The sequence below is a fragment of the Emys orbicularis genome, chromosome 12 (genome assembly GCF_028017835.1).
Source record: "Emys orbicularis isolate rEmyOrb1 chromosome 12, rEmyOrb1.hap1, whole genome shotgun sequence".
Lineage (NCBI taxonomy): Eukaryota > Metazoa > Chordata > Testudines > Emydidae > Emys > Emys orbicularis.
In genome coordinates, this window is record NC_088694.1 from 20,398,301 (window position 1) to 20,414,813 (window position 16,513).

The following is a 16,513-nucleotide window of genomic DNA, read 5'->3' on the forward strand; positions in this document are numbered from 1 at the left end:
TGCACAGGTGCTTTTGAAAATACCCCAAGGCTACTATCTGCATCTGCCTAAATACCTCTGAAAATCTGGTCCCGAGTCTCTCTGCATCAGTTCCTCTTCTGTAAAATGGGAATAATAGCACGTTGCTGCCTCACAGGGGTGTTGCAAGGGCAAATACATTAAAGATGTGTCTACACCGGGTGCTAGAGGGGTCTGATTCCCCTGCCTGCATATATGTACCACGCTAGCTCTCATCAAGCTCTCATCTCAATAATAGTGTAGTCATGGTAGCACAGGCAGCAGCAAATGATGACACCAGCTAGCCATGCTGAGTACAAACCCGCCAGAAACCCATGGGTACATAGTTGGCACAGTTATCCTGTGCCGCTGCTCGCCCCAGCCTGTGCTACTCCGGCTACACTACTAGCATGATGAGAGCTAGTGTCAGTATGTCTGTGTGAGGTGCGGAATCACACCCCCAGCTCCTAGTGTAGACAGACTGTAAAGATGGTGATGGGGCAGGATAAGTATGTAGGTAGATAGATCTGCAAAGTGGTCACATTTATTCCACAATTGTCCAACATGGACATTTCTTAGACCTCCTCAGCGAGAGAACACTGGATGGATGGACCACTGATGTCCTTTGGCATGGCAATCCTCACATCCCTGTGTTCCTGTGCAGAAGATGCCAACTCAACTGCTAAACAGGAAACAGTGTCAGAGAGAGCCAGGGACATTTTCGCCTTTGCAAACTCCTGCTTGTTGCCAATTAACTAACATACAAATAAAAACTGTGAGAAAGGAACAACATAACATCTTCTCTCCCTCTCCCTAAAGAACCCAGCCATGCTCTCCTGAGAGGGAACAACCTGCTTATCATCAAGATGGCAGATAGGGAGAAATTAAAAGGAAAAGCTGTGAGAGCTTTAAGAAACAGACTCTCATACATTGGGAAATGGACCTGATGTGGCTTCCCTCTGATAAAGAGCATCAAGAAAATCCGATGTTCTTCTACACCTACCTGTTGGTGCAATGTGAGGGGCCAGTTGCTAGATCAGACTCCTATGCAGGTGGACAGTGATAGAACAAATGTTTTAATGATGAATTACTCCACTGATCTCTCAAAATCCAATACAACGTACTGGGCCTGATTCTCTGCTATGTTACCCTGGTGTGATTCCAATGAAGTGAGCAAAACCATAGCAGTGTAAAACTGGTGTAATGCCATGAAGAATCAGGACCACGCTTTTAATTGCTGTACACAATTCCTACAGGCATAGGGTGTAAAATGCAGCCTTTTTAGACCCTGCTTTGCCTTGTTCATATTTTAATGAACATAGTAAGGTCGTCCTGGTAGCAGCTGGAAACCTGTCTCAACCAGCCGAGCTGATGGTGTCACGGAGTCCCCGGGCGATGCTCTGGAACTGCTCCCCACAAAGCCAGTCAGGACTTTGGGGAGCCTCCTCTCCCTTGGAGCAGACTGTCTTCAGGGCAAGAAGCTCACACGGCTTCACCTTCCTGGGTCTGACCTTGGAGCATTCAGCATATGCCCCTCTGTGCGCTTCCCACAGCAAGTCCGCCCAGGCGGGGTCCTGGGGAAGCCAGAGGGTCCTGCACGCACTCCCACTTCGCAGTCAGACGTGACTCTTAGCCAGCCAGTAAAACAGAGGTTTATTAGATGACAGGAACACGGTCTAAAACAGAGCTTGTAGTTCCAGAGAACGGGACCCCTCAGCCGGGTCCATTCTGGGGCCCAGCGAGCCAGACAACCCCGTCTGCACTCACTCCCCATCCCCAGCCAGCTCCAAACTGAAACCCCCTCCAGCCCCTCCTTTCTGGCCTTTGTCTCTTTCCTGGGCCAGGAGGTCACCTGAGCTCTTTGTTCACCTTTAGCTATCCCCTTGCAGGGGGGAAGGGCCCTGGCCATTTGTTGCCAGGAGACAGAGGGTCAGCCATTTATGCACACTGGAGACTTAAGAAATGCATAGGGGAAACTGAGGCACCCACACAGTATTCAGAGGAAACATTAAGAACAGTCCCACTTCGTCACACATGGGTATGCAGTGTAATGGTAACAGAAGTGATTCCATCTCTGAGTCTGAGCATTTATGTGGTTTGTTGATGACACCTTACTCGGTGCTTCCCTGCTGTATGTCCCTTGACTACCTTAATCAAGCTGAGCGTTTGCTGGCGAACAGAGATGACACTGGTATGTGAAAATGAATGGATTTCCCATGGGGCGTGTTAGTCATCAGCTTAAGCAAGTCCTATAGCTCAAGGACTGGGAGCCAAACCCTTGGCCCTTATTCCAGCTACTTAGAGCTATTGAGGCAGAGCAAAGCAGCCCGGAAGCTGTCCTAAAGGGGCAGCTGAGGCTTCCCCCAATGGAGAAGAATCCAGAGGGGCATACAGCTGGTGTAGCCAGCCCTTGCCACCCACTCCGCCAGCCTCTGCGTAGGGGGCAGAGAGGGGCAGTTTCAGGGCTGGCTGCAAGAGGGTGGGAACAGAACACTGCTCCAGCTGATCCTTGGTTGGCAGAGTGATTTCCAATTGATACAACGTAGAGCAACTCTTTGGCTGTTCTCAGTTCTGCTAGAGGTTGTGTCAGCCCCAAGATCAGAGGAGCAGCAAGGTGGCTTAAAGACACATTCGTCCCTCTACACACCCCATCGGAAAGCGCAGACCCAGGGGCTCCCAGCCATGACATTTGTAGCACTGCCAGCGTCAGTGTGACATTTTATTTCTAACAGTCTTTAATTTGTGCTGCTGTTTTTATTAATAGCTGGGTGCTGTTGGGCTGAGGTCTCCCCTTGGCTGAAGTCTCTAATTGTCCAAAGCAGGTAAAAGGTGACGAGGTGTCACTGTGACCTATAAGCATGTCAGGAAAGAAACTTCAGAGTGGAGTTAAAGAACTGGTGTGAGCGGAGTGTGTGTGGATGATACAATGGCTGAGCAGGGCCTTTCAAGGCATCTGGTGAGGTTCCCTAATTGTTAGAACAGCAGAGGAGACTTTTCTCACGATGAGAGGACGTGGCCACATCTGGGCTACTGGAAAATAGTTTTGACTGGGCACTTTTCGTGGGACAAAGTGGCCATGCTTTCTGGTCATTTCTTTTGGAGGCACTCTTGGCAATTTATTCAGCCTAGGAGAGGGAGCGGGGGGCAGCTCCAGGTAGCATCAACCTCTTCACATCAAGCAGTGTCACCATCAGGCTGAGATCCAGGGCCTGAACTGCCTCCTTTCTCCTGAGTCTGAAAGGTGCCTCTCGCAGACCAGCTGAGGAGGAGGAGCCAAATGACCTCGCCATCTCCCTGGCTGTATCCTGACCAGCTCCTGAGGTGTGAACCAAAGGTGTTTTCTATTCCTCCCTCCCTGGCATGACAGCTTCAACTCCACCTTGTTCCCCCTGACTCCTCTCTGCCTCTCCCTTTTAGCCTTGTCATAACTATAAAGGGAAGGGTAACAGCCCTCCTGTGTACAATACTATAAAATCCCTCCTGGCCAGAGACTCCAAAATCCTTTTACCTGTAAAGGGTTAAGAAGCTCAGGTAACCTGGCTGACACCTGACCCAAAGGACCAATAAGGGGACAAGATACTTTCAAATCTTGGTGGGGGGAAGGCTTTTGTTTGTGCTCTTTGTTTTGGTGAGAGTTCGCTCTTGGGACTAAGAGGAACCAGACATCAATCCATGCTCTCCAGATCTTTCTGAACAAGTCTCTCATATTTCAAACTTGTAAGTACAGCCAGACAAGGCGTGTTAGTTTTATCTTTGTTTTCTCAACTTGTAAATGTACCTTTTACTAGGGTGTTTACCTCTGTTTGCTGTAACTTTGAACCTAAGGCTAGAGGGGGGTCCTCTGGGCTCTTTAAGTTTGATTACCCTGTAAAGTTATTTTCCATCCTGATTTTACAGAGATGATTTTTACCTTTTTCTTTAATTAAAAGCCTTCTTTTTAAGAACCTGATTGATTTTCCCTGTTTTTTAGATCCAAGGGGGTTGGATCTTGATCCACCAGGAGTTGCTGGGAGAGAGGAGGTGGGATGGTTAATTTCTCCTTGTTTTAAGATCCAAGGGGTTTGGATCTGTATTCACCAGGGAATTGGTGAAGAGTCTCTCAAGGCTACCCAGGGAAGGGAATTAGCACATTGGGAGTGGTGGCAGCGGACCAGATCTAAGCTGGTAGTTAAGCTTAGAAGTTTTCATGCAGGCCCCCACATCTGTACCCTAAAGTTCAGAGTGGGGAAGGAGCCTTGACAAGCCTTCTGCCTAATACACGCCTGGCTGAGTCACTAGGACAAATCTAGCCTTGCAACACTCTGCTGCGTCCAGTTTAGCCAGCTACCAGCCATACCGAGCAGCCTGCCCATAGTGGAAACTTCCCCAGCACAGACTGGCCAGAGGAAAACAGTAAGTTTTAGCCACACATTTTCCGAGTGGGGTCCATGCATGGGAGTGGTTAACTGCCTCATATGCCATGTGCTTGTGCCCATGATCTTCCAGCAACTGACTTGCAGCCATCAGACAGAAGCTGCATTTTCCTCCCCTTTTGCTTTTCTTTTCTCACTCCTGCTCTGTGTGTGTTTGTCTTAAGGTGAAGCAGGATTGGATTGACCAGCTGAACCAAAGAGCTGAGAGCCACCACCTGAAACTGATCCTCTTGCCTTCTCTGCATTATCCGTCGCCTTCCCTACTAGCAAATCAGACCTTTCCCCCTACGTCCAAATAGCCTGTACTGTGCATTGCTGCAGATGTTGACAGCGGATGCTACAATTTCCTGCCTGTGCCAGTGTGATCCAGTTTGTAGGTGCCTCCGATCCTTCCCCTGTGAAGCGTCAGGGAGGAAAATTCCCAGGGAGGCCTGGCTGAGGTATGGAAAGCATCGCAGCTCACCTCCCGCCTCCACCACATCTCATCTTTTGGGGGGGAGGGATAGCTCAGTGGTTTGAGCATTGGCCTGCTAAACCCAGGGTTGTGAGTTCAATCCTTGAGGGGGCCACTTGGGGATCTGGGGCAAAATCAGTACTTGGTCCTGCTAGTGAAGGCAGGGGGCTGGACTCGATGACCTTTCAAGGTCCCTTCCAGTTCTAGGAGATGGGATATCTCCATTAATTATTATTATTTATTATTATTAGCGGAAAGGGGAGCTGGTCTGGCAGAGCCTCCCGCCTAGCAGGCGAAGCCCACGCTCACTTTGTGGCCAGCACCATCTCTGAATAATCCCCACATAGCTCCACAAGCCGTCTGTTCCCTCCCTCAGATCTGCTCTCTCTGGGACGGGCCATTCGTATTTATACCTGCCTACTGTATTTTCTACTCCATGCATCTGATGAAGTGGGTTATAGTCCATGAGAGCTTATGCCCAAATAAATTTGTTAGTCTCTAAGGGGCCACAAGGACTCCTCAGCGTTTTCTAACTGCCTCAGGGTAACACGAACAAAGTCACACACTCGCTCTCTGTGTTTTTAAACAGGGCACCTTTTATTTTGCTCACAAAGGGGCGGGTGCAGATGCAGGGCCTGTGAGATGAAATCAGGATTGTTCCCAACTTTATCCTGGCCTTTCAGGGGAGCAGTTGTGCTGTCCTGGGTGAAAACACCTATGGCTGGTAGCAGATGTTGGTTCTGCTCCTGACTGTGTGTGAGACTTCAGGGTTATTTATGTCACATGAGCCTTGAGGCCGTGCCACACATTTCATTAAATCCCGGGGGAGGCCAGTTGGGGTCTTTCTTGGACTCAGCAGGGGCTGACTTGTGCGGGTAGCGAATGTGTCTGTGCAACGTGTCTATCTGAGAGCGGCTGAAGGATCAATTTCAGGAGGATTCTCAACCCTTTGTTATTGTGGGCGGGTTCAAGGAGGATTCTGCTGAGCAAAGGAAATCTGAAGAAAAACCAATATGTGACTGTGGATTGTGCAGGGCTCCAGCTCTCCTGAGCTTTGCTGAGCTCTGCAGTTCTCCCCACGGAGATGTGCGAGGCCCCTGGGCACAACAGGAGTTGGACATTTGCACACTATGCTCAGTTCAGTATTTAACTTGTAGAAGCCAGGAATGTTCCAAAAATGTGGGGAAAGTCAGCACGTAGAGTTCCCTTCCAGAGGGCACTCACCTTTCATAGCAAGTTGTTTAACTCTTCTGTGTACTCCAGGAAGAAAACCTGCTTCTTCTGTGAAGTTCCCTGGGAGAGACATATCGCAGGATGCCTCCCAGAGCTGCTTTCTAGCTGCCAGCTGAGAGACTTTGGGGGGGGGGGGGTGTCTGTCTGTCTGTCTGTGATTTTGCATTCATTTTTGGAGATATGTCACAAGTGACATTGCTCTCAGTTTAATGGGTTTTGTGTTCGGTGGATTCTAGATTTTGACTGGGGCCTTATGTATCTCTGGTACTAGAAGACGTTTGGATCAGGAATGTTTAGGTCTCAGGCAAACCTCGAACCTCACACTCCTTGCGAGATCTGCCTACAGATACTGTCAGGAATTTTTTTTTGGCAGTAACATTTGGCCCCGTTTCTACAATATCTGCCTCCGGAGCTTAAATAATCAACCACGTTCACTTCCTGATGTACCTCCTGGCCTCCCACCCCGGCTCCTGCCGTTCCTTAACTCATTATTCATAGATTGTTCAATAGAGAACTGAAGGAGAGACAATGAGACTCAGGAATCCCCAACGGCAAAGCTGAGGCATAAACAAGTTTATTTGTAATTGTGCCAGAGGCTCCATTTGAGCCCCAGTATACAGCCTGCAGGGATCTGGAGAGTCCAGGACACAGGGATCTGGGTCAGCACTGTCCTTGGGATGCCCTTGGCCTATCCATGAAGCAGGGAGTTATGCTGGAAAAATAAAAAGTGATCAGAGGCACCATGAGAAAATCTTGTGCTGTACAAACTGAGCTGCCCTTGCCAGGCTTTGCAGAAAAGCAGGAGGGCCCAGCTACAGGCCTGGCCTGGGTTACAAGGCTCTCCTAGGCTCTGTGCTGCACAGGACTGTGTGTCTTGTCCAGGGATGAGCACGTTCTCAGTGCAACCCATTAGGGGCAGCCATACCCTGACAGCCTCTGAGATGTACATGTGCCCAGGAGGTCTGGCTGGCTATACCTGATTATGTATGTGCTGGAGAGCTGACAAATGAGCCCTGCCCCCAAGCCAAGTCTGCTGCATGCGTCCTCAGCATCCCACTATTACAGAATTCACAGTGGGAGAGGATCTTCTCCCTTCCCCTCCTGGCAGGGCACCCCAGCCCCCTCTCTCATGCTTGTCTCCTTCTCCTTGTGTCTCGCACTCCCAGCTGGCCCCTATATGGGGTTAGGGTACAAAGGGTGTGTCTCTAAGAGGACTGAGAGGCCACTGGATTTGAAATCTAATCAGGTTCAGGTTTAGCATCAGCTTGTCCCCAGCGTCCCAGCATGATGAGTGCTCGGGAAGCCAAGGACCCAAGTCCCTCACAGCTAAAGCAGCATGTTCTGACCCTGGTCATGAGCTCTGGTCAGTGCAGTGGTCTGGGCCTGCAGCCCAGAGCTGTAATTCCCTTCCTAAGGGCAGGCACTCCCCTGTGATCAGTAATGTTCCTTGTTACTCGATCTGACTCTGATAAAACAACCTGGCCTTTTTTCTGGCCTCCACTGAAGGCCGTCTGTGCCAGGTCTGTGAGTGTATAGGGGCCACAAGCCAAGTGCTCTCCCCACTGGGCAATTTCTCCTCTGATACAGGGCCAGTGGAATGGCTTTATGCAGCTCTCTTTGCAGCTTCTGGCCTGAGCGTGGCTGGAGAAGGGACAGGTGAATTGAATGCTATTCCTGCCTACCCTGTGCTGCTGACAGATGGCTCGTTACGGGCCTGCCACCTGGAGATGAGGGGAATGGAGAAAGTTGAGGCCAGGCAGGACTGGAGTCAGCCCCCTGCGCACACATTTAACCCCAGCCTCCAAGGAGTTATTTAATTCTACACCACTCATGAATTCCCATTGCAGTGACAGAGACACAGCTGCATCCTTATGAGGTTGAAACTGTCTTCTCAGGGGTTGGGTGTGTCCAGCTGTACTCTTTGCTGCTCCAGGAGGAGCTTCCAACTGCTGCTCATCATAACCCCACACAACCCAGACAGCTCCTCTAACTCAGTGTCTGGGTCTCACCAACGTCTATAGATGGGGTGACCAGCTGTCACCTGGTGGAATTCCTACACTGAGCTCTACAGGGATTTTTCTGTCTGTTGAACTTCCCAAAGGTGCCTGCCCAAGATTGCTCCGAATCCTGCAGACAACCCTGGGCTCACTGGGAGGGGGAAGAGATTCCTTCTGCATGAGACCATGTGCTCTGCATTAGCTGTGTTACATACCTTGTGCTGGGTACACACAGCGCATGGCACAACGGGAATAACAGCATTTATTTTTTCCTTTGCAGTCAGCATCCCTGGCACATTTGTCAGGTTTTGGCTGAGTACACCTTGTGGAATCTGGTGGGCAGATCCCATGTTTCACTGTAACAGAAAAATGCCACAGTATGAACAACCTGGTATTGCGTGAGGGGATTAGTGATTGAAATCCACCCAGTGGTGTGTCACCTGGCAGGCTAGTGGCAATGTCATTCACTGCCCGATCAGGATCAGAATTCAAGACTTTAACAACAGTTACATGTCAGCATACAGGGCTATGCTGCCGCGTCCAGTCTGCAACAGTGGCCTGTGAGGGCCATTGTGACCCAGGTCCTTTCTGATGGAGGAGAAGAGGGAATTAATCATGAGTGCTCCTCCTAGCAGCTCCTCCTCCAAGTCCTCATCTGAGGTCCTGGTCTTGATCTTCAAAGCTCTCCATGGACTGGGCTTTCGGTTACCAATGCTCCTTCCATGACCAATTGCTAACACAGAAGCTGCAGTCAATCCTCAGGATTGATTTTGAGCAATAAAGATGAGATTAATAAGAGTTTCAGTGGCCAGCTCATGGCAGTAGAGTCCCCTCCCCCAAGAGCTAATGCAGAACCACAATCCCTGCACCCTCAGGACAAAAGCCAGGACTCATCTGTTTGACATGGGGTTTCCCATTGAAAAACAAAAGATACCTCTCAGCCCAAACTCTAGTATCTCAGTCTATATGTAAAACATCTGTTTGGATTTATGTGTGTTTGTTAGCAGGGTTGGAGGATTCATATTTTATTGGTAAATGTCAGTAACCTCTGATTTTACTGTACACACACAAACCAACAAAAATATTTCCATCAATAGTTGCAATTTATAGATGGGCAAAGTCAGAAAAATAAGAGCTTGAGGTTTGATTTAAGGATATTTACCTTGGATATTTTTACATGTGGGTTTTGACAATTTGTGTTTTAATGGTTATGAAGCTTTACTTTTTTGAATGTCTTCTATCACTAAGTAATTATTGGTTGCGCCCCCCCCCCCCCAATTTCCCACAACTGTGAAAATGTAAATAGATAAAAATTGGGTGGGGGGGAACACCTTAAAAATAAATAAATATTATCTGTCAATATTACACAAAAAGAAATTGAATTCTGCCACCCCTATTTATTGTTTGCTCAGATATGATGGTGAGTATGACTATCAGGGTATAGATCTATCCTAAGCTTTTCTATAGTGCCTCTCGCCATGGTACCTTAACATTGTTCGATAGAGACACAGAGGAGACAGACAGATGGGGAAAGATTTCTGGGAGAACTTCTTTAGTTAAGAAATTAATTTCTACCCCTCCGGACTGGAAAACCAAGATTGGGAGAGAAATGAGCCCAGGCAGGGATGGGTCAGCCCATGGACACATTGAATTCCAGACCCTTGCTACCCAGGGGAGTAACACATAATCCACCACTGTCAGTTTAGACTAAATGCCACAGAAAAGGGAGTTTTCATATCTACCCCCAGGAAATTGAGCAGGGCCCAGGGGTCAGAGCAAAGTTAAAGGGGCTGCTCCTTTCCTTGGTCTAAAAAGCAGTTGTGAACCCAAAACGTTGGGTGCGGCCATCAAAGGGTTAACATCTGATCCTTAAGGCTGATTGGCAGATCAGGCCTCAATGTTTTGGGCACAAAGGCTGCAACTAAGGCAAAGTATTGACCTGTAAGTTTTCAAATGGGACATCTTCAGCTGCTGCCCTGGAGGGGTCACAATACAAGGACCCCGTGGAGCCCCTGCTCTCTGCTCTCCAGTGGGATGCAGCCTGCTGCCCTCTGCCCCAGGGCCAGGTCTGGAGACAGCCACTCTCCGTACTAACCTCGCTTCTGCCCAGATGCAGCCGGCAGCTCTGTCCAGAGGGTGAGGAGCCCCACAAGGAAGAGGAGGATGCCCACTGACTTCATGGTGGGTCTGAATGCCCCAAGCTGAGCCAGCTGGGATTTAAACTCTCCCAGGGGTGCCATTGGGCAGAGGTCTGCCAGCATTCTGCTCTTTCCTTGTTCATTCCACAGTCAGATTCACATGTCTGTCCTGACCATTCTTGGGCAAGAAAAATAAACCCCCCAAACCCTGCCATGCTGCAAGGGGAGTTTTTACGTTACTCAACAGCAGCCTGGGAGAACGGTCTCCACTGTTTGGCCCTTTCTGCGCCAGCCTGACATTAGCATGATCCTGAAGCATTTCAAACATCAGTTTTCCATGGGTGCTAGGCCTCTTCGTAGTGGTGCAGAAACCCATCAGGATCATACTTCCTCGCTGTTTTAATACAGCTGAACAGTGAACATTGAATGGTCGGCAAAGAGCCAAGCCCCGTTGGACCCAAGTACTGAGCAGTCCTGTGACTGGAGACCTGCCGCCTTGAGATGAGGGGACTGAAGAAAGATGGGTCCAGGCAGGACTGGAGTCAGCCCCCTGCACACACATTTAACCCCAGCCTCCAGGTACCAGGGGGAGTTATTTTAATTCTACACCACCCATGAACTCCCATTCCAGTGATAGTTTCAACCTTATAAGGATGCAGCTGTGTCTCTATCATCTCAGGGGTTGGTTCTGTCTAGCTGTACCCTCTGCTGCTCCGGGAGACGCTTCAAACTGCTGCTCATAACCCCACGCAATCCAGACAGCTCCTCTCAGTCAATGTCTGGCTCTGACCAAACCCTGTAGATGGGGTGACCAGCTGTCACCTAGACTGGTGGAATTCTTCCTCAGGGTTCCACAGGGATTGTTCTGTTCATTGAACTCCCTAAAGGTGCCCATCCAAGATGGCTCTGAATCCTGGAGACAACTCCTGGTGCATCGGGAGGGGGGAGAGATTCCCCCTGCATGAGACCATACGCTCTGCATTAGCTGTATCTCTTACCTTTTTCTGGGTCCACGCAGCGCATGGCACAAAAGAAATGACAGCATTTCTTTTTTCCTTTGCAGTCAGCATCCCTGGCACATTCGTCAGGTTCTGCCCGAATACACCTTATGTTATCTGCTGGGCAGGTCCCAGGTTTCACTGTAACAGAAAAAAGTCACAGTATGAAGAACCTGCTATTGGCTGAGGGGATTGTTGATTGAAATCCACCCAGCAGGCTAGTGGCAATGTCATTCACTGTCCTATTAAGATGTTTACATGTGATGTTGACAATTTGTGTTTTAATTGATTATAAAGTTTTATTTTTTTGAATGTCTATTATCACTAAATATTATCGGCTGACCCCCTCCTTAATTTTCTGCAACTGTGAAAATGTAAATAGATAAACATTGAAAATAATACTTAAAAATAAACATCAATATATCCGTCAAAATTATACAGAAATAGAAATTGAATTCTGCCAAGTCTATTTATTAGGTGCTCAGATACGATGATCAGGAGAACAGTATGACTATCATGGTACATATCTATCTTAGGCTTTTATATAATGCCTCTCACCGTGGTATCTTAGCATTGTTAGATAAAGAGACAGATGGGGGGACAGATTTCTGGGAGAACTTGTTTAGTTAAGAAAATAATTTCTCCCCCTATTCACAGGAAAACAGAAATTGAGAGAGAAATGAGCCCAGGTAGGGATGGGTCAGCCCCTGGACATACTGAATTCCAGAGCCTTGTTGAGCCCCTGCTCTCTGCCCTCCAGTGGGATTGGAGCCTGCTGCCCTCTGCCCCAGGGCCAGGCCTGGAGACAGCCACTCTCCATACTAACCTCGCTTCTGCTCAGTGGCAGCCGGCAGCTCCGTCCAGAGGGTGAGGAGCCCCACGAGGAGGAGGAGGACGCCCACTGACTTCATGGTGCTGTCGGAGAGCTGGGTCTGAATGCCCCGAGCTGAGCCAGCTGGGATTTAAATGCTCCCAGGGGTGGGGCTGGGTGGGGGGTGGAAGTGCTTGGGGCCCTGCCAGCATCCTGCCCTTTCCTTGTCCATTTCACAATTAGGTTCACGTGTCTGCACCAACCATTCTTGGGCAAGAAAGAAAAAAAAACCCAAAGCCCTGCCATGCTGCAAGAAGAGTTTTTACATTATTCAACAGCATCCTGGGACATCCTGTGGTTCAGACGGTTCCGCTGCTGGGTAGTTTCCAACTTTCCACCCCTTTCTAGACTCTTTTCAATCTTTCTGTTTGGCTTCTGTCTAGTAAGAGTTGGGCTTAGCTGCCTGGTTTAATCGGACAGAAACCTAGCCATGGGTATCAGAGACATCAGCTGCCTGTTCCTCTCCTTTGCTTTGCCTGGCTCTCAGTCCCTTTGTGTGCTCTTGTCTTTAGAGGAAAGAGCAGAACAGAACCTGAGAGCTGAGAGTCCCACGGGTAACTCACCCTCCCTCTTTCCCAACAAGGGCATCTGGTGCCATTTAAAAGACTTTGTAGCAAAGATTTTTTCCTTTAAAAGACTACGCACATCTCTTGAACAACAGAAGATTTGTTACAAGCACAATCCAATCCCTGGCACCTGAACCCCCACGTCCCATTTGCTGTAAATGTTTGGGCAGGAAGAAACAGGGCATTTTATAAATTCTACCATCCAGGAACCCCGCCCAGATCCGTCCCACACAGCAAACACCAGCAATTGTGCAAACATTCAAGCAAGGAGCACACCCGTTGAGCCCAGAGTCACACATTGCTAGTGAAGCAATTGAGGAAACCGCAAGGTTGGCCAAGGAGTGAGAAAGAACAAGCGCTTCTGCAGGAACAAGTTTATTTGTAACAGAGCAAGATGCTCTAGTTAAACCTCAGTGTATGGCATCCGGGACAGAATGAGGAGAGAACACCCAGCCCCACCTGAAGCTTCTGCTTCCCTCCATCCACACCTTCTCAGGGAGTGAGAGCCAGGCAGGAAAGCCTCATTTCCACATCCCAATGGGGCTGTGGGTGATGTTGCTCTGGGGAATCAGAGTGCAAGGCTTTGTCATGTCTTTGCTGTGCTGTTGAGTCTGTACGTTCATAATCCCCCCTCCCCAAGGCCTGGAGCATGGACCCCAGCCACCCACAAGCTTCCCTTTTCTCAGGCTCAGACCAGAAAGGCCCAGAAACCCAGATCTTCCTGTTATTCCCGAGCCGTAGTTGTGGGAAATGATTTCCTGCAGTAAGCGATGACAGTGGCCTGGGGGTCCTGGCCACAGGCAGGCGGTGTCAGTGCTTCTCCTGGGGACCCTTTGGCCTGTCGGTGAAGCAGGAACTTAGCCGGGAAAGGGGGAAATGGTCAGACCCACAGAGGAAAATGCTACTCTGCACACCCCCTGGTATGACCCTTGGGCAGGTGCAGCCTGGCAGCTGGCACAGACCCCATGTAGCCACTGCCTCCACTACAGCCCCTGACTGGCCTGATTTACAGTGGTTTTCTACGACAAGCTATCCAGGACAGGCACTGCCTTTGTCTTGTGCAGGGCAGAGTACAGCATTGGTCATCTATAAAATACCCAGCCATCCCCGAAACCTTCTGGCAGGATGTGTGATGTGGGGAGGAAACTCATAGGAGGCATAGAAATGTGAGGGGCAGGAAGGGCCAAAGGGATGCAAGAGAAGACTGAGGAGGGGGTGAACGCTGGCACAGAGCCGCAACAGCCTGCCTCATCTTTCCCAGGGTCTCAGGCTGTTACTGCCTCTTTGCTGGATGCTCATGGTTATATTCACTGTCATGATGAGGACCAACCCTAGGACTGTCTGTGTTGATGGCTGGGTATGTCCCGTCTTTCACTGCCACTCAGTGTTCAAAAGCCCTGCAGAGACCGTACCGTACACTAAACTCCAGCACATGGTCCTACCTAGTGCACACTGTAGTTTGCAGACAGAGGCTCTGAAGTTCACTCGCTGGATTCAGCAGGGCCTGCTGGTAAGCGGAGGGATCCAGTAACTGAACTCCCGCTAGCAGAAGATGAGTGATTAGGGGAGAAATGAGCTCAGGCAGCACTGGGCGGAGGCCCCTGGGCACCTTTAGTCCCAGCTTTGTGTTACCCCGGGAGCTATTTATTTACACGCAGCCCACCAACACCCATTCCCCAGTGGCAGAGTCCATTATCAGGAGGAAGTCTACACCTGAGGAACAGATGCTGGACCCGCTGCTGCTGCTGGAGAAGCTTCTAACTGTGGACTTCCCCCACCCAGTCTGATCCAGGTGCTGTGAAAGCCTTGGATGGCACGATGCGACTTCCTTAGATTCCTGAAATTCTCACTCTGAGCTCCTCAGAGCAGGTCCCACCATTTTCAGCCCATGACACTGCAGACTTCTGTTAAAACACAGCTGCATTTTCTCCCCCGGCTTTTCCCGCTACCGCCTCCATTACTCACATTTCCCAAACACTCCAGGTCCATGTCAGCCCTGAGCTGAGAACAATGTGAATGGGCCATTTCAGGCTCAGCACCAGCCTGTATCCCAGTGTAACAATGGCGTGGGGAACTGGGAAAGGAACATGCCAGGCAGGGCCGGCTCCAGGCACCAGCCTACCAAGCATGTGCTTGGGACGGCACCTGGAGGGGGGTGGCGCTCACCCGGGGAGAGCGGGGCCGCGGCCGGGCTCGCCGCCCTCCCCCCGGTGCTCTGGCCGGCCGGGGAGAGCGGGGCCGCGGCTGGGCTCTCCGCCCTCCTCCCGGCGCTCCAGCCGGTCGGGGAGAGCGGGGCCGTGGCCGGGCTCTCCGCCCTCCTCCCGGCGCTCCGGCCGGTCGGGGAGAGCGGGGCCCCGGCCGGGCTCGCCGCCCTCCCCCTGGCGCTCCGGCCGGCCAGGAAGAGCGGGGCCGCCCTCCCCCGGCACTCCGGCCGGCCGGGGAGAGCGGGGCCGCAGCCAGGCTCGGCACCCTCCCCTGCCGCGCTCCCCTCCGGGAGTCGGGGGGCGATGAGAGGCTTTTTTGCCTGGGGCGGCAAAAAAGCCAGAGCCGGCCCTGATGCCAGGTAGCTGGATGATCCTTTGGTAGAGTGACGCTTTGGTCCCCTTGCCATCAGCTCTGGTCAGGGCAGTGATCTCTGCCTGCAGCCCAGGGCTGTAATATGCGTTAGTATTTAAAAGGAGGGTGGGTAGAATTCAATTTTAATTTTTTTATATGTAGACTGATAATGTTTATTTTAAGGAGTTTTGCTATTTTTATCAAGTTACTTTTTCACAGTTGTGGGAATTGATAGGGGGGGTTCAGCCAATGAGGGGGTTATGCGATAATTATTTCATGACAATAAACAAGATTCCAAAAGTTAAACCTTTATAACCGTCAACACAAACTGTCAACATCACACGCCAAAATATACACAGTAAATGGCCTTAAATCAAACTCTAATTAGTTTTCAAGTACTATTTTTCTTACTTTGCCCATTTGTAAATTTTGATTATTACAGATTAATTTTTTCCCCATTGGTTTGTGTGTGTACAGCGAATTTGCCATTTACCATCAAATATAATCTTTCCAAGCCTAATTATAAACTAGTAGCGCATGTCCTGGTGTGTGCTGCCACCTAGTGAAACTTAATTACCTAATCTGTGTACAAGAATTTGTGTGCTTGGCTCGCTACACAGAGTCCAGCTGAAGGTGTGAATGTTCCAAGCCTATACTGGGGAGCTGGTCGGAAAAATTCCAGCAAAACATTTGTTGTTGGAATGTGCCAATTCGTTGAATTTGAAACAGTTCATGGTGACGGTTTGATTTCAGTGCAGTTGCAACGGAACAAAGGACGTTTTCAAAAGCTGAACTTCCAGGGTTTGTGGCTCTGCAGCCCACCAGGCCGATGGCCCTGGCACTGGGCTCCATTCGCTGTCAGACAGAATTGGGAAATTTTTGCTTTTAAATCCAAATCAGAATGAAACCAGATTTTGAAATATCAAAATCCTCTGTGAAATGGACGTACCGCTGGCTGTCGGAATGGCCCATTACAGCCTTGAGAAGCCAGGCTGGAATCTGTAGAATAAATACATTAAAGAATGGAAGGAGCTCAGAATGTGGAGGTTTGGAACGGACAGCGCATGCACCTTTGTCTGCTGAGGGAAAAGAAATACGTGCACTGCACTGCCAGGGCAGGCAGCATGTGGGTTCTAGGAAAGTCCTGGATCACAAACTGTGACGAAGTGGGACTGTTCTTAATGTTTCCTCTGAATACCGTGTGTGTGCCTCAGTTTCCCCTATGCATTTCTTAAGTCCCCAGTGTGCATAAATGGCCGACAATCTGTCTCCTAGCAACAAATGGCCAGGG

The 16,513-nt window shown here is 49.9% G+C and overlaps 1 protein-coding gene across 1 annotated transcript; it reads right to left on the reverse strand.

Moving 5' to 3' along the window:
- Positions 1 to 6,654: 6,654 nt before the first annotated feature.
- Positions 6,655 to 12,167, reverse strand: LOC135886520 (porwaprin-b-like). The gene is made up of 4 exons (XM_065414253.1): positions 12,056 to 12,167; positions 11,230 to 11,370; positions 8,309 to 8,449; positions 6,655 to 6,808 (listed from the first exon to the last, which is right to left on the reverse strand). Exons 1-4 carry the CDS (start codon positions 12,138 to 12,140, stop codon positions 6,804 to 6,806), a joined length of 372 nt encoding a protein of 123 aa, XP_065270325.1. The 5' UTR covers positions 12,141 to 12,167; the 3' UTR covers positions 6,655 to 6,803.
- Between the last annotated feature and the right edge of the window lie 4,346 nt (positions 12,168 to 16,513).